Raw genomic sequence first — 21,700 nt, 5'->3', positions numbered from 1 at the left:
GTCGTGGCCGCCCGTCCGTTTCTTCGATTCGAGTGATGTGCGGTGGGTATCTGGTGAAGCCTGGTCTACAGCACGGCCTGCTCGGCAGACTGTGGCATCTGGGGGACCTCGAGCTTGGTGCTGCCGGCGAGCATCTTGGAGAAGCCGATGCCGACGCCCTCGATGACGGCGAGCAGGACGGCGCAGCCGATGGCGCCGTTGCGGGCCGACTTGTAGCCGCCACGGATGGCGAGGGAGCCACCGGTGAAGAAGCCGGCGATGATGGCGTTGTACGGGTCTTCCTTCTGCCTTATGCCCTTTACGCTGCAGTCGAAGGCGCTAAAAAGACCGCCCCAGACACCAAAGTTGCCGCCGAGGACGGGGGCGCGCATCTTGATGGCCGTGATGGCACCGATGCGGCGCTCGCCATAGGGCGAGTTGCGGAAGCCCTTGATGCCGTGCCAGATGGTGCCACCGATGGCCTGGTGCTCATGTTAACGCAACGATGCAGAGGGCCGGGGGAGGGTTGGTGGGCAACGTACACCCATGCAAAAGGCACCACCAAAGTCGTTGAGGACGACCCAAGGGCAGGGGTCGCGTCCGTGATCCATCGCTGCTCCACGGGTCGTCGTCGACGGGGAAGGGGGAGGGGGAGGAGAAGGACGAGATGGTCCCTTGGAAGGCTGGCTGGCGAAGCGAACGGAGAGGCTGCGGTGGGGAGTCGCGGTCGGGTCGGCCTGTCTGTCGGATCGATTCGTAGGCCGGTGGCTTGATCGGTCGGTTGGTCGATCGGCGTCTCTCCCGGCGTTGTGTGGATTAGATGGATCGGTGGCCAAGCAGATATGTGCGGACGAACATGCAGTTCGAGCCAGTCGCTCAGCTTCAGCTTTTTTCCCTTGTCGCGATGGTGGAAACTTTCGCCGGGCTCCGCTCCATGTCTCTGCCAATCAGACAAGGCGGTGAAAGCAATGCCAAAGTCGCCGCACTGTCCCGCTTAGTCATGCTGGTATTTAGCCTTGTTTGCCAGGCACGGCTATTCCCCCATACAGCGTAATACTTGTAGGTACGTCTGTGATACTTACAGTACAAGTATACTACTTGTATCCGTACATACTACTTGTACTCCGTACTAATTACAGTACACTTACTTCTGGAGCACATACTTAAGTTTGTGCAATTGCAGTGCTTGTACAGTACTTTAAGTACTTACATATCTCCATACAGTAACAGTGCTCAGCGTACTCCGTACTCCATAATGCCACGATATTCCAGGGCACCTATGTATTATAAAGTATTACTGGCATTAATACCTGCAGGTGTACTTATGTATACTTAGTCTTCTGCTTCACTACAAGTACTCACTCTGTACAAATACAGATAGATATCTTTTCAACACCATCATTAGTTCGTGATGCTCATGCTCGCACCTTTAACATGACTCTCCGTCTCCTGTTGGACGAGACCTGTTAGACGAGAACTGTTCAAATTAATCTCCCACTTCTCCTGCCGTGTACCGCGAGAATCCACGTTCCAAGTTCGAATCACCACTGCACGCCCAGGGTCCCCCGGCTTCGCCGAACAACCTGCCAAAATCGGCTCGCCGAAGCTGGCGCAAGCACACATACATGTACACATGCACGGCATGTCTCTACCGTACAGCCGAATTCTCATGCACACATGCATGTATTCGAGTCAATAGCGTACGCTGTGTTGCCTACAAGCATATGATGCAGCCATAAGCATCATCGCCGTAATCGTAATCATAGTCATGAGTACGACTACAAGGAACTTGGGTCAAAAGGCGGCACAATATCCTAGCTGAGCAAGCTCAGCTGCCCATGACACCAACTGCAACACCGATGCACCCATCTTGAACACGGTTCATTTCACTATTCATACGTTCCTTGTTCCTTCGTACATGGAGTCGCCTTCCATCTTGATCCCGTACTCCCATTGATAGTTTGATACAATTTCATCGTTCGTCGTCCATCATCCCAGCATGCCTCTTCATGTCTTGCCCGCGCTCCTTGCCGACGCCCCCCGCGCCGTGGCCATGGAGAGTCGGGCCTACGGTCCAAGCCGGGTCAGCGCTGCCCTCTTCCCGGGCCCGCGCCCGCCATCCGGCGACGACGTCCGCGTGGCCAACCTACGCAACAGCCTCCGTGACGACGACGCATGCCGCTGGGCCAAGGTCATCGACACCGACCTCCACGTCGATGCCGACGCCGACGCCGACACGAGCATCATCGCCTTCTCCAAGTGGTACTTCTGGACCGCCGGTCGAGACGAGCTGCCGGCGCCATCGCCATGGGGTCCCGGCGCGAACGCCGACGCCTGTGAGCTCTACTTTGGCTCCATGCGTGGCGAGTGGACCAAGAGGATGGCCGGGAAGCCGCATGCCTGTTCGTTTAGCATCTCCCTCTCCCCTTTCACCCCTTTTCTGTTTCCCATCGTTTAACTGACGCCAAAATTTTGTCTCCAATGCCGCAGACTTGAAGCTTCTGCATACCGACCCAGAGCACCAGAGGCGAGGGGCTGCCTCCATGCTGCTCAGGTGGGGAGCTGCCGAGGCCGATCGCTTGGGCCTCCCGACCTATCTCGAGGCGTCCGAGGAGGGAGCGCCGCTGTATGAGAAACACGGCTTTCGTCCAGTCCACACCATCGTCACCGACTTGTCCCGGTGGAACGGTCCGTCGAATGCCAAAGTAGTCATTATGCTGCGACCTTTCTCCGACTCGGCGTCGTGAACGAAGATTCGAAGAGGGAACCGGCGAGCTTGTTGGGAAACCTTCCCAGGTCAGTTGTCCGGATGGCCAACCAACAGTGTCGCGTTGAAGGAGGCAGACAGCGATTGGTCCCCGCTCCAGCCGATTATAAAATAATTAAGAAAAGGATGAACATGAAAAGAAAAACAAGAACTCTGGGTCTCGGTGCTCATCTCTATTTTTCTACTGTCTCAATTCGTTGCTTCGCGATTTGGTGTGCGGCTCGTGCGCCGATCCATCCGCGTGCCCACCCACTATGGGTTTGAGTTCAGTAGAAGTGCGGCCCGGCAAAGTAGTAACCGCTCGTCGAAAGCTGCAGGTCCATCCCGGCCGTCCTCGATGTCGGAAGGGGGTCTGCTGCGGTCGTAAAGCTGATGTTTGGAGGTTGCGAGCCGACGATGCCGTGGCTGCTGCCCAACGGGTTCATGTGATCCATGTCGGAGACAGTGTAGTTGCCGAGGGGCATCTCACGCGGAATCTCGCCGTCGTACGATCCTCGTTTCGGACGCCGTTCGAGATAGTTGTCGGCCGCGTCCGACGTGTTCCTGCTTCGCTTCCTCGCCGCCATGCCGCTCGAGTCTTTGCGGAGCCGTACCTTGACGCCTTGGTCGCTGAAGGTACGCGTCAGGGGGGTCGAATCCGTCATGCCGGGGAACAGCTTCGTCGGATATACGGTGAAGACGTTGGTGATGAGCTCCGAAACGTAGAGGAAGCTCGGCGACGAGCTGCTCTGGTCTCGTTCGTACAGAGTGAAGCGTATCCGAAAGCGGCCCTCTCGTTTGACCGACAGGTCGCCGAAGACGAAGAAGCCGCCCTCGAGGTTGTCGGTATCCCGGAGCCGGTGCACCGACGAAGCGAGGGATCCGACGAGGTAGTTTGAAGGGACCTCCTGCTCCCTCGGCGATTCCCCATAGTTCTCCGGCACCAAGGACGAGGTCATGAACAGGTAGGGGCCTGGAGATGTGAGCAAGACGCCGGCTCACGCACGGATGCACGCGCGCGCGCGCGCAAACACGGGGTCAACCTACTATCGTAGAGACCGCTCCTGCCATCGTGTCTTGTATCCAGCAACTGCACGATAGGAGGTGGGTCGATCGGCTTCCGGTCTGGTTCCATCGTCAGTCATCGGATCGGGTACGGGCACGACGACGGGAAAAGGAGAGCGTTGCCGCCAGGGTTCGACCGTACCTTTCTCCTTTCCTATGGCCACTCGCGCGTGCATCGGCGCCTGCCGTAGCGTCAGCTGCCGTTGGGGGTCGCCGTACGTTCTAAACTGCTGCTGCGGCAGCGGCGTCGGCGGAGGAGGAGGAAGCGGTGACGGTGCGGGCGTGTCGTCGGCCGTCGAAGGCAGTTCGCCGCCGCCAAGGTACTGGAAGGTCGACATGTGGTGGCCCGGATGTAGGAATGGCATCTCGAGGAAGCTCCCGATATTCCCCGCCATGATGAAATTGGTCAAGTGTAGCAATCGTCTGGACGCAGGCCCGCGCCGGGAAATGGTCTCGTTCGTCGGCGACGGAGAACCGAGCCCATAGAGCGAATCTGACTAGTGAACGAGGAACCTTGGCTCGGCGTGCTGAATCTTGGTTCTCCGGGCAGATGGCCGACGATCGAATCAAGTGCACCTAGCTTCCCACAATGGCTCCGGCAAACGAAGCTCCAGGGAACCAAGGTTTTTCTACCGTCAGCTGGCCAGAGTCGAACGGCAAGCGAGATGGACGGCAAGGCTACGCAACCATGATGCGGGCCGGCGGCAAGATGGGTGCCCTGATGCTACCAAGCCGAGGACGACTCGAGTCGGCGATTGCTCCCCAGTGCCAGCGGGACAGCTCGATTGGCCAGGCCGCGGAGCGGTAGGCACCCTCTCCGTCTGACGTGGTGCCTGTCGCTCCCTTGGGAAGAGGGGAGGGGGCGGCCGGCCGAGACGGGTTGCCGGCGGGTGGTGCAGCGGGCTCGGTGCAGAGCTTGGTCGAGAGGCTCTCTGAAGCGACGGGGGCAAAGGATCCCGGGAAGCAAGGGGCTCGACTGCAGCCGGCGGATGTTTGATGTCACCCAAGAGTATGTATGGAAAGGCAGCTGGGAGGTTGGGAGGTGAGGCACGGACTGGATGCCAGGAGGTGCCAGCCGGATCGATTCCGCCGCCGCGGACGACGAATTGTGCAAGGTAGGAGTGAGTCTGGAAAGGAACTCTGCGCGCCGCGTCGGTGAGCTCGGGCACGTTGGACTGATGGATGCTCGTAGCTTCGTAGTATCGGCGGGCAAGGAAGGCAGAAAGGGGGATCAGATGTTCATCGTGATGGTTGACAAGAGCGGATTTCCCTCGGTGAAGCAGAGCCAGGCTGGCGACAGAAGAAGCGATGGCCAAGACGGGACAGCAGCTTGTTATCTGGGTAACAGGTTCTTCGTGGGCTCGACGAGCAAGCGTCTACGAGGACTCCGTACGTGCACTGCTTGGTGCAGAGCGATTCAGCAGGGCTCATAATTTCGGTCCCTCGGTATCTACCCGGTGGCGACATGGCATGGCAGGTCGGGTACGGGTAGGCATGTACTGTACTTGTACGTGTATGGATGGGTAGCACGTACGGAGTACTCGCACCCTTGTATCCTAAGTGTATGATGCATAAGTAAGTAATAAGTGGTGGTGGTGGTGGTGGTGGTGGTGGTGGTGGAATCGGGATCAGGACGGACGGGGCCAAGAGGCAGCCAGGGGGCCCACGCACTTGACCCGTGGGCCACGTTCCACTCGGACGAGCAGACAACGGCGGCCACGATGGTCTTGACAGGCCGCTATTACTGATTTTCGTCCACGCTCGATCTGAAGGAAAGAAAATTGAGTGCCGTGCGAGGACAAGTGAAGCAAGCCCGTTGACTCGTCCCCGGGCCCGGCATGGAGTCGTCGTCTGAAGGTCAAAACCGAAGCAAGTGAGCGGGGGCGAGTGTTGAAACTGATTTTCGCAGGCCTCCGAGCGAGATAAAGTCCATGTACCGGTACATGTACGCTAATTATGACACTCGTGCGGTACACACGTACATGTCCTTGCAAATATGGAGTCGTGCATCGGCGTACGAGGAGGATAGAGTACCGTAAGTACATAACATGTACGTGCAAGGAGGTGGTGGACTTGCCGCGTCCCCATCAAACTTGCTATTAGCCGCGACCCGGTCAATATGTACAAGCAAGGTCACAGGCTGGTGGAGCAGGGAGGTCCCGACAATATCGGGCGGTCTACGAATAGGTAGGTATTTCGGAATGCGTGCGAGGCATGAACGGCGTGGTCGGAAGGGTGACGGCCCCCTCTATTGTCGTCATCCTCGTCGTCGTCGTCGTCGTCGTCGTCCCGCAGACGTCGTGCCACAGACGTCGCCGCGACGGTCGAGGGATAACGAAACGAGCAGACGAGAGCGGTCCTTTGACGGGTGTGGCGGTGGTGGTTGCGAGCAGGAGATCAAGGTCGAAAAAGATGCATCAGGCACGGGCATGTCTGCGAGTAGCGTAGCGTCCGTTGAGAGAGCTGGGGGCTGGGGTACAGCAAGCTCTAGCTCCGGGTAGTTCAGCACTCCAGGGCGCGAGTACAAGCATACCCGCAATGCTCCATCTTGACGGGCACATCCGTGAGGTAGGTAGGCAGCTCACATCCGCGGCCAAGCCGTGAGAAAGGCGTGGACTCGTGAGCAGGGGTAAGCACGGGGGTGTACAAGACCTCTTCGGCGGCGGCATATGCGAGCAGCGGTAATTACAGGGCGAGAAAGTAAGTGTCATTGTAGCGCACTTGCAGGTACACGTCGTGGGCGTGACGCTCCGTCGAAGCGACGAGGCGCGAAGAGGCAATGCTGACGATGAATTTCGAGGTGCCCGGCCTATATCAAGGCGCGATATGGACCAGGGTGAGGCTGGGAGAGGTCGGCCGATGGACAAGGGATGGCGGCGGTTCGCCAATCAGACGTGGGCATGGCGTGTCCGGATGGAAGTGCACACCTGCGGCGCCGAACAACTGCGAGTTGATGGTCGTTGCGGTTGTATCTGTAGGTGTGCACGCACCGTAGGCGGCGGCGGGAGCAGGCGTACTTACGCGTCCTCATCCACACATGCATGTGCTCGTACCGCCGTCGTCCTTGCCTGCGGTTGCCGGGCCTGCGGGCACGCTCATCCACTTGGTAGAGCTGCACGTCCGACTGCGAGTCCTCGAGGCCTCGCGGTCCTGCAGCATGGCGGTCGGTCGCCGGCCAGCTGAAGGGCGGAGTCGGCAAGGCTGGCCCAAACACCTGAGCACTGCGCAGCGCATCGCGCACCTAAGTAAGTGCACCGCACCCTGGCCCGGACAGAGACGGACAAAGCACTAGCTTGAGCACTTGGTGTTGGCACCGCAGGTAGCAGATGGCCGTCGGCGTGCTCGTCGGCGTACTGCGCGGTGCTGCACGCCGCCGGATGGGGAGGGTGCGGAGGACTCGCGGGTGGATTCCGGGCTCGGGCGTGCCACAAGCACATATTCTTTCATTTCAGCCGGCTCGCTTCCCTCTCGCCCTGAGCGTACTTGTCCTTGGCAACGTGCCGTCGGTCGTCCGTCCGGTGCTCTCGAGGAGAGGGGTCATCCCTACTCGGGCTGGAGGTTCGTGCTGAAACTCGACTCGTCGTCGAATTCGTTTCGCCCTGGGCTCCGTCCCGGCGTTCAGGCCATCGCTCGCTCGCAGGATTCGGCGAGGCAAGTCGGGTCAAGGTGCGTGCGAGACAAGCAAGGTCACGGACAGCTGTCCACAGTTGAAAAACGGCGAGTCAACACACGTCGGGGAAGCCTCGCTCCCTGGTCGGAAGGGCGCATCGCCATTGGTCGGCTGCATGTCGCGCGAGGTACCCGTGCTATGTATGGCACCAGTAGGGAGTAAGTACATGCGCCTTGTACCCTTGCACGACGAGCCGAACGAGTAAGTAATTGTGCAGTAAGTACATGTAATTCCTTACTTGAAAGTGTGCGGGTACGGAGTAGTCAGTACTAGGTACGTAGGTAATTACACCTGTTAGTTGCACTGCACGACCACTGACAGCACGACTGGGGGAAGGGGTTGGGGGGGAGGGGGATGGAGAGCCGATCACGTCACTTTGGGGAGTCAGTCAGGCGGGCGCCGGTACGTACTGTGCTTGGGTGTGCACTGGCCGCACCGGCACCTGCTGCTGGAGAGTACTTACGCACTGCGCCTGGTCTCGAACGAGGAACGGAGCGCGGAGATCGGAGCAGAGCGTACCTGACATGATGCCCAGGCGGTCGTGATACCCTGATAGGTAGGTACGGCGACTAAGATGTTCATCTTCACATGTACGAGTAGCGTGCGCTAGGAGCCCTGGTGCGTACATGATGCCTACTGTAAATGCACTCGCGGGACTGTTGGTACTGGTTCGAAGGTGGCAGACTTTGTCGGTTGGCAAGTGCTGATACGAAACTACGGTACCTGCACATCACCGCAACGACATGCCGAGGCGAGATCGAGGTACTTGTAAGTACATTGACGTTGGGCGGCGGCAGCCGGCAGCAGGACCTGCGCTATTACCCACTATTCTTCGCGACGGTTTCAGGCCGGTCCATGCCACAACAGGTAATTGCTTCAGGGCCCTGTTGCCCGGGTCCGCCCACTACCTAGGTATGATCCACGAGCTACGACGCACAGGCAGGGCGGCCAGCTATTCTCGTCTACAGTACTCCGTACGGAGTACATGTACCTATTTTTCGAACTGGCAGAAGTACTTACTGTACTTGCTCCGTACTCCGTATTGCGCATGTAATACTTGTACAGTACAGTACTGCATTTGGGTGTACACATGTCCGGAGTGCAGAGTACTGCGCTTGTACTTGCAGCAGGGAGTAAGTACTTGCATGTACATGTTGTACATGTAGGTGTACTCTGTACTCTGTACTTGAGACTACCTTTGCACGCCGATGGAGTCGTTGCTTGGTGGCAAGGACACCCCGAATTGTCAAGCTGTCAAGTCGGCACGGCCCCCCTCCCTGCCAACGCTGCTAAAAGCTAAATGAAAATTAAGCTTGGCTTGGCTTCCGGGAGGGACGACGACTGGCAGGACCCGCGGGCGCTCACGCCAGGGACCTAGTCCTCTCCCGCGCTGCATGTGCTTGCAAGTATTGTTGCAAGTACAGCACACTGTGCTTGCTGCGCTACGTACTCTGCACATGTACTCCGTACTTGACTACCAAGCTACTAGTACTCCGTACTTAGTGCTCACATGTCGGTGTAATTACTGTACACCTACGGAGTACTTTAAGACTTGCATTATTACTGGTGCTTAAGTGTACGGTGTACATGTAAGTAGGTACACCTACCTACTGTACCTACTAACCTACTTGTAGGTACCAGTAGGCGGTCCTTGCTTGCGGATGGCACTGGCGCAGCATTGAGTCTGAGCATGTAAGTACTAGGTAATTACTCCGTACTTGTAGGTGTACTGTGCTTGCGTGTGCAGCCTACAACGAAAGTTGCACATACTACGGCGTACATTACATGTACTTACTTGTAACTTGCAGAGTACCTAGTACTCATACCACGAACATACATGCCTCGAGCATGTATACCGCGAGCATGTAATACACCACGAGCGGGTACGGACATGTGCCGACAACCAAAATGCCTCTATTCATCCCCGCTGCCCGTGTTGCGTTCGGTGGTTACCTCCTGAGCGAGGATCGTCGTCGTCTCCGATCGGCCAGATGCAACGATCCAGCAGCTCCGTTCTGCGGAGCGCAACGACGACTTTTGCGGTACTTGCACCTATACTTGCATGCATGAAAACAAGCGCAAGAAATAGTGTGCGGATGCAGATGCGCATATGCTCAGACGCATACGTATAACGTGTGCAAGCATGTGTCGACTCCAACGCACAAGCACACGGCATACAGTACATGTGTGTGTGTGCCCAGGCAGGTGAGAGCATATATCTGCACGCAGACTGTCGCCGTACAACATACGGAGTGGCCGCCATCTGCGCATGCACACCTACGGGCACAAGAATACAGTATACGTGTATGGGCAGTGATGTGGTGTGAGTACAAGAATACACGTGCTCTGCCAGTACTCCGTACGGTGTGCAGTATTAATGGCAAGTATGTGTACTCCGTACTGTACTGCATGATGCATAATACCTACCTACTAATAGTAGTATGCGGTCAAGATAGGCAGTACTTACTCCGGGCATTGTATAGCAACTGGTGTGTGCTATACTTCAGCGATAGGGGTGCATGTACATGTACATGCGGATTCACGGTATTCCGACGGAGGATGTGGTAGAGGTACTTATCTGGCGTAGGATCGCACGTATGGATTGTCCTGCGTGGGACGGACAATCCTTCGCCAGCCGCATATCTCGGTAATCGGTAGGTTGTCTGGCGAAACGCCACGTGGCTTGCGGCTCTGAGACGACCACACAACAACAACCGACTTACCAACTTCAACATACACTGTAAGTGTTCGTTCCAAAAGACATACACGAGCATTCGTGCTATTAATCCGTTTCCTCCCCGTTCCGGAACGGATGAGCTGCATCGTCATGCGCCGTGGTTGTGGTCGCATCCATGATTGCCCAACAACAATCACTTTAGGGTAGGCAGCTGGGTTCTGTAGGCCACCGTCCAATTCTCGTTCGCCGTACTCCGCGCCGTACGTGCACGGCACCTATTGATCGTCGCATCGGACGAGGGACTGTGCACGGTGAAAGCCCTCAAGGAGTACGGGGAACGGAGACGATGCCTTCACCACGTGTGATGCATACGTGGATGGTACTCGTCGTCCGTGACGTTCCATCCATGTGCAAGCAATCCGTCCGAATCGTCGCTCCAGCCTTAGTAGTGCATAACTAGACGTGCAAAAGTCCATGGCTACCCGTGCACGCACGATGCCACTCGTAGAACTCCTCTCCTTGCACGAGAATGCGTCCATATATTATTAGTAGCACGGGTGCTATGCTAAGGACTACTACACTGTGCAAGGTGCCGTGCAAGTATTACTCTGCTGGGTCGGGTCTTGACATGTAGGCTAGGTAAACACAGCACTGACGGAGTACAGTCCTTTGTACCTCGCAGATGCTTGCACCGCAAGTACGTACAGGCACACGCAGCGTATTACTGTACCAAGTAGGTACTTACCTAAGGTACCTAGTACCTTAGTAGTATACAGAGTGCATTTACAGTAAATACAGTACGTCTACGGAGCAGGTGTGCTTGTACTGTAAATACTTGTACTGTAGGTGCAATACTTGTACTTAGGTGCATTTGCAGCGCCCCAGTGGGCCTTGCTGTCCGTCTCCGCTCTTGTTCCCGCATTTGATGCATGCATTCCCTTGTTTCGTCTCGTTCATACGTCTACACCTGCAAGTACACCTGCAAGTACAACTACATCGGATGGTCTACTTGATGAATACAAGCAAGTACTTGCTGTACTCGCAAGTGCTGCACTAGTGTGCTTGCATGTACTTGTACATGTACGTGTACTTTCTGTACAGGCAGGCAACTAATAATTACTGCGTGCTGCCCGGCGCCCGCCGGTCGACGGTTTCATTGGACCGGCGTCAGGACGCCCTCGCAAACCATGCCCGAGAAATTAGCGAAAAGGGCGGCGGGCAACTTGGCAAGCTCCAAGTACTTTGGGGTATCGTCGCAGTCGATGATGCTTCTCGAAGGAGGCGGGCGATGCCCGGCGCAGCTGACGCACGATCTGGCTCCAGGGAATAGGCAGGGGCCACAGTGATAGCAACGCAGAGCATCTATAGTGCCCATCGTGGCCCATAGTGACATGCAAGCGCTGCTAATACCAGCAAAGCCTTTTAGCATCGTACGTGGAGAGGAGTCCTAATAGTATACTACCGCTACTACTGCGCATGCATGTAGGCGCAAGTGCTCGCACATGTCCAGCACATGTATAAGTGCGCAGGTACCAAGGTAAGTGGACATGGCGGGGCTTTCGACGAGTGCTCATGTACTGGCGGGTGCATGTTCACATACAACCAAGGCGGTTAACCGTGCTGGCACTTGCAGTGGTTGATGTGCACTTGCACAGCGCAGGCGTGGGCATACTTTCTTCCGCAATCTACTTGCCTGCGCGTCCTGAATCGGCAAATGCAAGTGTAAATTTCCACGTGCGAGTAATCACATGCAGCATGCAAATAGGTGTACATGAGCATGCGATGCATACAACGTTGTACCGATGGAGGTGTCTCTGTGCTCGTAAGTAGTGCGCGCCTAAGTACAGCACTCGTGGGGGTGTGAGGGTGCACTACCTCACTCCCTCCAGGTACTTGAGATTGCCTCGTTGCTAGTAGCAGTGATGCCTAGCCAGTGCTATCTACCCCTCCCTTAGTACGGCATCTACCTTAGTACCTAAGGTAGGTAGTATTACCTAGTACTGTACAGTAAGTGTACTGTCATTGTGCAGTACTACGTACTCTAGCGCAAGTACTTGCAAATACAACAAGTACTGTAAGCGCTTGAATCTCTTAGGTGTACATGTACTCTGTGCTTCTAAGTACTCCGTATACTTGCATGCACTTGTATATTGCTGTTGGTGTACTGGCAGTTACTGACCACCGTGGGCCGCACGCTGACAGGAGACTCGACTCGGTGCAAAGGCACGGGTATCGAACTGTATCAAACAATATTTGTAATGAGACAAGTACTTACACGCACTGGTAGATGACAGTACCAGTACAAGTAGATGACAGTACATGTACGAGTAGATGACAGCACATGTACGAGAAGATGACAGCACATGTACGGGTAGTTGCGGCAGAGTAAAAGTACATCAGCAGCACAGAGTATTGCCCTACTGTACTTGGACGCTGCTGCAAGTGCTCCGTACTGTAGGAACGAATACCGTCGGCAGCTGCACAGGTCACGACGGGCGCAAAATCTGCTCGTTCCCGCAATTACTCTGCGGTTCACCGGCTCGATAGCGAAAGAAGTCGTGGCCGGAAGGCGCGCTGCCTGTTGTTTTGTTCCCCGTATTTCGTTCGTCATCAGCCGCCAATAGGCTGATGAGCAGCAGCGGAGCCACTTGGCATGCTCATTCACCCTCACCTTGTTTCAACCTCCACCCCCAAAGCTGACTCTGACTGCGGAGTAAGTACTTGTACTTGCATCTAGATGTAGTTGTACTGTAATACGGAGTACAGTTACGGAGTACAGTACCCTACTTACTTATGTACATGTGCAGAGTTGTACTGTACTTGCAGTCCTTGCCAGTCCTTGCATGTACTGTACACCTACGGCAAGTACATGTACAATCACCTCCGGTACTCCGTACTGCACTCCGTACTTAACTGTACAGTATTATACGCTTGATGATTTCAGTGCCCGTGTCTGTGGAAACAAACTCCCGCCGCCCGACCAAGCACGCACGGCCCGTGCCAACGGCCAACCGTCTTCGGGCTGTAGGCAATCCAGCCAGGTGAGCTGAAATCACCGACAAACTTGGCGCGGGTGGCCCTGGGCATGCTCCGTGGTCGAATCGACATTCTTCGTCGCCTGTCGGTGCCGGCAGGCGAATGCTTCATTTTCGTGCCTGGCTCGTACATTTGCATGCGATACATGCTCGCTGTGCTCCGTACGCGTGCGCCGTACGGCTTGCTCGTATCCATACCGCGCACACGCTTTGGCCACAGCACCGCCCGTACAGTAAGGTCGGCGGCGCGCTCCCCATACCATGATGACGGAATGGAGACGGCGATGCTGATGCTGATGCTGATGCTGATGCTGATGCTGATGACGTGCACTCGTTGCAATCCATGCACCCGCTTGCGCCTGTACACCCATGTACATGAAGTAAGCAATGGCATATCGGTGCCGATATTCCCCCGCAGAGCTCGCAGCCTCCCTCCCCGGCCCTCGATGACGGCCGCTGTCACGTTGCGAAGGAAAGCCAGGCGGCGCTGTCGCGAGCGGCCGGCGAAGCCCCATGCGGATACGACGGTCTACGTCGTATCGGCAGCAGCCATCGGCATCGGCTCGGCGGGACCTTCGCGGCCGCTTCCCTGCGTTGTTGTGCATGTGCGCCAAGACAGGCGCAGCAACGGCATCGGATCAACCGCCGCAAGTGCATGCACGCGCACACACTGTGCTCGCGTGCATCTTTACTGTACGAGCGCCCGTCCATCCATGTGCCTGCACCCTCTGCTCGTATGCTCGTATGCTCGCAAGTATGCTCGTATGCTCCCATCCGTCGTCCATCTCATTCCGTCCCGGCAGCACGACAGGGCGCACGTCTTGCCGACGGCCTCGCGGCAGGGAACGAGGGGCGTATAATACGACGAGCACCCGCAGCATGCTCCATGCCAGCATCGTCAGGCGTACGCGTACGCCTTGGACGCCGTACCTGCATGCGCAGTACAAATGGACGGTGCCCGGACGGATGCGAACAAGAGCGCGGGTGCCGTACTCGGGCGTGCTGCGGGAACGGGTGCGGGCCACGGCCAGGCGGCACGCGGCGGAATGGCATGCGGCCATTTCGCGCTTTGCAATCTGTCCATCCCCTCATCCATCCGTCACCGCACCTCCCAAAGGCTCATGACGAATCTTGACTCTGACCGGATCCTCGCTCCGTCCGACGGTGCCGTCTAGGCCGTCTAGGCCGTCTCGCTCCTTTCCGGCGTCGTCGAACCCTGCTTGGCCTCGCCGGCCGCCGACGTCGTTCTCGCATCGGCATCGGCATCGGCATCGGCATCCCCCTCGGTCTTGTCTTCCGCATCCGCCTCCATGCCCCATTCGATCCTTTCCCTCGTCATCTCCCTCTTGCACCACCGGATGGAGATGGCACCCCAGAGGCCGCTCCACACAAAGGGCACGGCCCAGCACACGCCGTAGGCAACCGTCGCCGGCACCGGCGGGATGACGGCGATGACGGTCAGCGGTATCGCCAGCAGCAGCGCCGGTATCGACCAGAACAGCGACTGCACGTATAGCATCCGCCGGAAGCGGACGCTCGCCTTGTACCGCGCCGCCAGCGCCTCTCGGTAGGGCCGTCCGGCGCCCGCGTTGACGGCGACGACGTCTTCGATGAAGTAGTAGGCGCCCGGAAGGACCTGTTATTGCGCACGCGTCAGCCATCCGTCGCTCCGATGCGAGGGTACGCCCCTCGGCTCCTCGCCTCGCCTCGACCACGTCGCGCGGGCGGGCTGTCGGCGCGGCGGTCGCTTCTTACCTGCGCACCCTTGGCCGTCGAGCTGATTCGAAAGGGTGCCGGCCAGGCCATGGCGTGAAAGAGCGTCGAGACGGCGAGCACGCCTCCGAGGCAGTACAGGATCGCCGGCGCCGGCATGCAGAGCACCCGGAGCCAGACGTTGTGCGGCGCGCTGCCGATGATGAAGAGGGCCGTGACGACGGTGATGGTCAGGACCGAGGCCCACGTCAGCATGTCGAAGCACCACCTGCTCTCCGTGCCGAGCGGCCGGTAGAACCTCTCCTTCTTGACGAGACGGAAGGTGCGGATGGCGAACTCGATATACGTCGGCCCGCCCCAGATGGTCGTGACGACGGCGAAGATGATCCACCCCTCGACGTGGCCGCCGTAGCGCAGGCCGTAGTACAAGGCTATCGGTATCAGGCTGGCGTCGACGAAGACGAGAAAGGCGAAGAAGAAGAGACGCCACCGGCGGCGGCCGTGATGCCAGGTGAAGGGCAGCTGCGGGAGGAGCTGAGGGTTGTCGTCGTAGTATTCCTGCAACGTCATCGCCCGACGCTTCCATTCGGACCGCGTCGCCGCCCGCGAGTCGTAGTAGACGTCGGCCCGGGGCCGCAGCGCGTACGAGACGCTCCGTCGGGGTTCCGTGCTGGGTCGGTGTTGGGACGAGCCGCCGGCCGACCTGTTCGAGGGCACGTCGTCGACGGAGAGGTGTTGAAGGGTCATGCTCGGCAGCCTCGGTGCCAACGTGCTGCTCGACACGTCCGGGCCGCCCTGCACGCCGCTCGTCGGCTCCGTCGTCGACTCTTTCGTCGACTCTTTCGTCGACTCGCCATCAACGGCAACCTCGCCTCCATCGGCACCGACCGTGACGCTCTCTGCCACCTCGCCACAACCCGTCGTCCTGCTCGTCAGCGCCGACGCCGACGGCACCTGCAGGCTTCCACGTCCGACCTCGGCCATGGTCGTGCTGTCGAGCTGGCCCATTCGATCCGCTTGATCCGCTCGTCGAGCCGCAGAGACACGACGGCCGTGGGATACGAACGAGGCCGGGTGGTACGAGAAGCGAACGTCCCACGCCTAGACGGGCAATGGTGCTGCTGTCCACCGGTCGCCGTGTCGAGCGTCGATTCTCTTATACGCACATGCCTTGTCCTCGCGCGCGATACGATTTGTGTTTCGATCAAGATGCAAAGGTTGTACGCGTCACGAGAGAAAAAAAAGGCCTTGGCGGCAACAAAGGCAGAGAGCAGCCGTTCCGGCGGTGAAGGATGGAATTGCAGGGAGGAAGGCACGATGCGGCGCGCATCCCTTGAGCACCGGAGAAATAATGACGGAGTCCAATGACGTTCGACCAGAAGCGGAAATCCTACACACCGCCAACGGCCTGCGGGGCGACGTCATGAGTGCCACTGTCGGCAGTGCCGGTCGCTAGTTTTACGGAGTAGGTAATACTTGTGGGTGCTGCTGAGTGCTCCGTGTTAGCTGCAGGTACCAAGTAAGTACCGCACTGTGGGCACCGGGCTCTGTGCAAGCGCACCTGCATGGTATTATTACAGCACGATGAGCCTGTCACGCGTACTCCCTAGTGCTGAAAGTACCATGATGACCAATAACAAGTACACCGACGGTACATGCCATCAATGGTACAATTGGCCATGGCATTCTCGCAACAGGCCTCGACCAATCTCTCGATTTCTTCTTCGTTTTGCATCGTGCGCCTCCTCGGACTACGGAGGAACAATGCGGACAATCATGATCATCGTCGGCGCCGCGGTGGTGGCAAAGACCCCGACCACGAGCACAGGTCCACGTGCGTGACAGGAAGTATCAATCGTTGGCGCCGCTTGACTCGGCAGCGCCGGAAGTCATGGTCATGTACGGAGTAGCCGTACTGTACGGAGTGATACTGCAGTGTACTTACTGCACTTGCGGAGTGCATTTTGTGTTTAATACGAGCACTCATATGGAGTGCGTGCTCCGTACGCTACTTACACGCCTAGCCCGCAACCAGCGAGCGCCATTGCGCTGCTGACAAATTTTCCGCGCTTATTGGCCACCTCGGGCCTAAACCCCTGAACAAACGCCGGCATTCGGCATGGCATTCGGAGCGTGGATACGACACCCATCCCGGAACCTCCCCCCTCTCCCCAAAATCAATGCATCTGCTACCTTCCAGGGCGTGTCCATGCAAAGGCCCAGACGAACGAGGTCGCGGCATGTCGACTGTTTTGGGTCATCCACGTACGCGTGTGGTGTACAATGGCGTGCATGGACGTACAAGCACTCCGTACGTGCTGCCTACACACCGTACTGGCAAGAGCATAACGTCTGATATCGCTGGCGGCATGTACAGAACTCACAACGACACAAGAACGCAGCACGTACCGTATCCGTATCGTCCTCGACGGCGAGTGCCGTCACACTCATCGTAGCTGTACTCGTGCATCCATCATCGCAGCCGACGCAGGCACAGTGGAGAGCGCAAGAGGGGTATCACAGTTTCACATCCATGCGACCGAGGCACACCTACTTGACCAAATACCAATACGTAATTACACACGTACGCGCATCAGGCAGCATTCATCGGAACTCATGCGGCGCCAGACGGCGAATGAAAAAAAGGTACAATAAAACACAAAGGAAATGGAACGAAATGCTAACCTCCCACGTAATGCTGCGTTCCGTCGACGTTGCCCCTCCCATCCTGCTCAAACGTCATGGTGCTGCTGCTCAACGCTGACGGCCCGGGCATTCATCGCGCACGCACACTGCCGTGGCCAAAGGGGTATTGAATCAATGCGTCAACAAGTTGGACAAAGGAAACATCCAGCCGGCCCGCCCGTCCAAGGTTTCAAGAGGATTCCGTCGCGTCCGGGTTCGTGATCGAGTTCAGCAGCCTGTGCGACGCGTCAGCCCACCGTCCGCCCGCGCCCCCCGTTCGCCCCCGGGCATGCTCACTGCAGGTTACGATCCCTCATCTCGCGATCGAGCGCGTCAATCTGCTTGGCCGTGAGGCGCGCCTGGGTGAGCTGCGTCTACTGTCAGCACCGCTTCGCAACCTGGCCCAACGGCACGGCACTCAAGCAAGGGGCTCTCGCACCGAAGCCAATGCCTCCGAGGTGTAGTCGGCATCGTCATCCTCACCTTCCGTCGCGCCGTTCTTCGCCGCCGTCGCGCCGGCAGCGTCGGCATCGGCGAACCTGCTGCTCGCGAGCCCCGGAGACTTGAGGGGAGTCGCCCTGGCCTGAGCGCGTCAAGGTCAGCGCAAGTCCGAACGCAGACGGGCTGCTCGTCGCGTCGTCGCCTCATCGGTCGCCTCATACCTTTGCCTCGGCCAGCTCGGCGTCCTTGACCTTGAGCTGGGCCTCGAGCTCGTCCAGCCTCTTCGCCGCGTCGGCCGCCTTCGCCTGCGTCGTCTTCAGCTTCGCCTCGAGCTCCTTGACCTTGCCGTCGGCCTCCTCGACCAGCACCGTCATGCTGTCGTTGAGGTCCTCGTAGTCGGCCTGCGCCGTATTCCTCTGCGCTTCGGCCTCGGCCTTGTGCGCCTCGAGCTTCGTCTGCGCCAGCTCGAGATCCTTCTTCATGCTGTCTATCGTCTCCTGCGCCGCCGACAGCCCGTCCGCCTTCGTCTCCTGCGCCTTCTTGAGGGACGCGAGCTCGGCCCGCAGGGCATCCGCCTCCGAGCTGTCCGGCTTGGTGCTCTTCGCCGCGTCAAAGTCGGCGAGGGCCGTCATGCGCTCCATCTTCTCGTGCGCGAGCCGCTGGCCCATCTCGTCGACCTCGGCCTCGGCCTTGGCGAGGGCCAGCTGGGCGTCGGAGAGGGCCTTGTCGAGGGCCGCGTTGGCCTCGGCCTGCTGCGCGAGCTTGTCCTGGAGGCTCGAGCTGTTGTGCTTGTACTCGTTGATGGCGTCGTCGAGGGACTTGGAGTGCGCCGCCGTCAGCTCCTCGAGCTCCTTTCGGGCCTGGATGCCGTCCACCTTCATCTTCTCCATGACCTCCGTGTTCATCGCCACGAGCTTCTCGACCTCGCCGATGTGCTTCTCCTCGAGCTCCTGCGTGACGGCCTCGACCGCCCTCCGGCTCTCCTCCCGCGCGCTCGCCAACTCATGCCGGGCGGCGTCAAGGTCGGCCTTGACCGTCGCCATCTCGGTGGCGTGCGTGCTCTCGCCGGCGTCCTGGACGGAAGCCAGCTTCGACCGGTGGGCCGCGAGAAGCGCCTCCTTCTCGTCGGCGTGTTCCTTTGTCAAGCCGTCGAGCGCGTCGGCATGCTCCTTCCTCAAGCCGTCGAGCACGTCGGCGTGGGAAGCCATGAGCGAATCGAGCTGTTCGCCGAGAGTCGTCTCGCTCTTCTTCTTGAGTCTTTCGAGCTCCTCGGCGTGGGCCGACTTCAGGCCTTCGAGTTGGCTGGCGTGAGCGTCCTTGTCGAGGGAGGCGCCCGACCTGGCCGACGTGAGCTCCTCGGCGTGGCTCGCCCGCAGCGCGTCCATCGACCGTCCGTGCTCCGCCTCCTTGTGCTCCAGCGCGGCCAGCGCGGCCGCGTGCTCGTCCTTGGCGGCGGCAAGGGCCTTGGCGTGGTTCTCGGCCCCGAGCTCCGAGGCGGCTCGCAGCTCGTCGTGCTGCGCCTCGAGCACCTCGAACTTGCGTTTGAAGAAGGCGTCGCCGCGCAGGCTCTCGATCTCGTTTTCGTAGTCCTGCGAGAGGTTCTTCATGCGCTCGTCGTGCATCGCCTTCAGTTTCGAGATCTCCTTGTCCTTTTCCGCCGCTGCCTTCTCGGCCTCGCTCGATCCGGCCTTGACGGAAGCGAGCTCCTCCCGTGCGGCGACGAGGGAAGACTCCTTGGCGTCCAGCTGGCTCTGCATCTCGGCCAGCTTGCCGTCGAGGGACTGCATCTTTTCGGCCGCCTCGCGGGACAGGTCGAGTGCGGCCTTGAGCTCGGCAATGTCGCTCTCGAGCCCGGCGACCTTGGCGCTGTGCGCCTCGTGCTCGGAGCGGGACTTTTCGATGCTGGTCGACTCCAAGGCCTCGTGCTCGGAGGACATCTGTTCCATCTTCTTTCTCAGGTCAGACATTTCCAACTCGTGGCCGGCCTGGAGCTCGGCGAGAGCCGATTTGTGGGAGGAGACGTCGGCCGAGCCTTTCTCGAGCTCCGACTTGTGTCTTGCCTCGACTTCCTCCATGGCGGCCCTGTGCTGACCGGCAAGGGACGTCTGCAGCTCCTCCATCTGGAGGGCGTGCTCGTCGACAGCCTTCCGCAGCGCGCTGTCGCTTGCCTTGCCCTTCTCCTCGCCCTCCGCCTCGATGGCTTCCAGAGACTTTCTGAGGCCCGCAAGTTCCCCTTCGAGAGCGGACTTGGAGTGCTGAGCGTCGGCGAGCGCGGCCTTGAGGGCGACGACCTCGGTCTCGCCGGCGTTCAACTTGGCGTTGACGTCGTCGAGACGGGCCTCCAGGCTTGCGACGGCGGACTCGTGCTCCGCCTTGAGGTTGGCCATGGCCGCTTCATCTTGGGCGGCGGACTCTTGAGCCGGAGGATCGGTGACCTGTTCGCGCAGTCGAGCGACCGTCTCCTCCGACGTCTTGATCTGGGCCTTGAGAGACTCGATTTCGGCGTTGCCCTCGGCAAGCTTGGACTTGAGCCCGTCGAGTTCCTTCGAGGCGGCCGAGTCGGGGCGGGCTGCCGGGCGGGTGGCGGCACGGGTGGAAGTCGTGGCGGGGGTTGCCGAGGCGACGGAGAGGCGTTTGCGAGCGTCGGCGGTGCCGGCGGTGCCGGCGGTGACGGTCGAGCGCGAAGCCGTGCTGGGCCTCGTCGCCGACGACCCCGCGGCCGCGGTGCTGGTCCTGGAGGCGAGCGTAGACGTCCTCGAGCTCGCGGCGGGGGTGCTGGAGGAGGCGAGCGCGGATGTCCTCGAGCTCGCGGCCGGTGCGCTGGAGGGTGCCGCCGGTCGTCGAGCGGCTGCGGCGGCCGGCGTCGTCGTCGTCTTCTTCTCGGCAACCTTGGCGGGACTGCTCACGATGGAGCTCGTCCTCCGTGCCACGGACGAGGTCAACGACGGCTTCTTCTCGTCCCCGCTGGCACCGACGCTCGGCCGACTGCGGTGGGTCGACGAAGAGGCGGGTGCGGCCGTCGACCGACGGGTCGTCGCCGTCACGGGCGGCCGCGTCGGAGGTTTGTTCAGCGTGCTGGCCGTGCGAGCGGCGGTGCCGGTGGAGGCCCCAACGGAGGCAGTGCCCGTCTTGGAACCGGTGGACGAGGCGGTGCCGGGGCGACGGCTCGTCGAAGCTGCCGTCGTGCTGACGCGCTTCGCTGCGGCGGGCGTCTTGGTCTCACCATTGGCCTTGGAAGGAGAATCGGTGGCGGCCGGGCTGGATCCCGTGGCCGTCGAGGGCTCGGCCGTGGGAGGGGCAGCCTCCTTCTGCGAGGCCATGCGGACGACGTTTTCCTTGTCCGACATGGTTCGAATCCGGGTATCTACTGCTAAGGACCAGAGTCGACGTTAGCAATCCTGCGGCCAAGACTTGCTCGAGAGACCCCCAACGACCGCCAGCCGTCCCAGCGACGGCTCGAGGCCGACGATGGCAGGCCAGGGTAGAACGACGGAAAGGTGTCGCGCCGCAGACGAGAGCGTCCCAAGTCAACGTACCTGCAATGGTGGAACGAAGCGGCACACGAAATTCGGGCGCGTCCACGAAGGAGAACGCGGGCGATGGCGGCCGGGGAACAAGACGAAACAGGCGATGATGCGTGCCCAGCAACGGAAGCTCGATGGCGACGGGCACAGTTCAGGCCAGCGCAG

The 21,700-nt window shown here is 59.3% G+C and overlaps 6 protein-coding genes across 6 annotated transcripts; 1 reads left to right on the top strand and 5 right to left on the bottom strand.

Annotated features, from left to right (window-relative positions):
* Positions 1 to 65: 65 nt before the first annotated feature.
* DCS_02191 (uncharacterized protein) lies at positions 66 to 1,140 on the bottom strand (the record flags this gene model as incomplete). The annotated part of the gene is made up of 3 exons (XM_040799520.1): positions 66 to 461; positions 522 to 919; positions 1,128 to 1,140. The coding sequence occupies 3 exons, from the start codon at positions 1,138 to 1,140 to the stop codon at positions 66 to 68; spliced, it is 807 nt and encodes a 268-aa protein (XP_040660403.1).
* An 838-nt stretch (positions 1,141 to 1,978) lies between these two features.
* On the top strand, positions 1,979 to 2,726 carry DCS_02190 (GNAT family acetyltransferase; the record flags this gene model as incomplete). Its single annotated transcript, XM_040799519.1, has 2 exons — positions 1,979 to 2,381; positions 2,470 to 2,726. 2 exons carry the CDS (start codon positions 1,979 to 1,981, stop codon positions 2,724 to 2,726), a joined length of 660 nt encoding a protein of 219 aa, XP_040660402.1.
* Positions 2,727 to 3,012: 286 nt separating this feature from the next.
* On the bottom strand, positions 3,013 to 4,185 carry DCS_02189 (VosA; the record flags this gene model as incomplete). The annotated part of the gene is made up of 3 exons (XM_040799518.1): positions 3,013 to 3,698; positions 3,773 to 3,850; positions 3,933 to 4,185. The coding sequence occupies 3 exons, from the start codon at positions 4,183 to 4,185 to the stop codon at positions 3,013 to 3,015; spliced, it is 1,017 nt and encodes a 338-aa protein (XP_040660401.1).
* Positions 4,186 to 4,425: 240 nt separating this feature from the next.
* Positions 4,426 to 5,257, bottom strand: DCS_02188 (uncharacterized protein; the record flags this gene model as incomplete). Its single annotated transcript, XM_040799517.1, has 2 exons — positions 4,426 to 5,119; positions 5,184 to 5,257. 2 exons carry the CDS (start codon positions 5,255 to 5,257, stop codon positions 4,426 to 4,428), a joined length of 768 nt encoding a protein of 255 aa, XP_040660400.1.
* Positions 5,258 to 14,352: 9,095 nt separating this feature from the next.
* Positions 14,353 to 16,510, bottom strand: DCS_02187 (uncharacterized protein; the record flags this gene model as incomplete). The annotated part of the gene is made up of 6 exons (XM_040799516.1): positions 14,353 to 14,808; positions 14,928 to 15,986; positions 16,052 to 16,217; positions 16,280 to 16,337; positions 16,402 to 16,446; positions 16,489 to 16,510. 6 exons carry the CDS (start codon positions 16,508 to 16,510, stop codon positions 14,353 to 14,355), a joined length of 1,806 nt encoding a protein of 601 aa, XP_040660399.1.
* Positions 16,511 to 17,760: 1,250 nt separating this feature from the next.
* DCS_02186 (putative restin) lies at positions 17,761 to 21,358 on the bottom strand (the record flags this gene model as incomplete). The annotated part of the gene is made up of 4 exons (XM_040799515.1): positions 17,761 to 17,806; positions 17,868 to 17,938; positions 18,010 to 18,153; positions 18,233 to 21,358. The coding sequence occupies 4 exons, from the start codon at positions 21,356 to 21,358 to the stop codon at positions 17,761 to 17,763; spliced, it is 3,387 nt and encodes a 1,128-aa protein (XP_040660398.1).
* Between the last annotated feature and the right edge of the window lie 342 nt (positions 21,359 to 21,700).

The sequence above is a fragment of the Drechmeria coniospora genome, chromosome 01 (assembly GCF_001625195.1).
Source record: "Drechmeria coniospora strain ARSEF 6962 chromosome 01, whole genome shotgun sequence".
NCBI lineage: Eukaryota > Fungi > Ascomycota > Sordariomycetes > Hypocreales > Ophiocordycipitaceae > Drechmeria > Drechmeria coniospora.
Note: the sequence above shows the minus strand (reverse complement) of the source record. Positions and strands in the feature narration are given on the sequence as shown.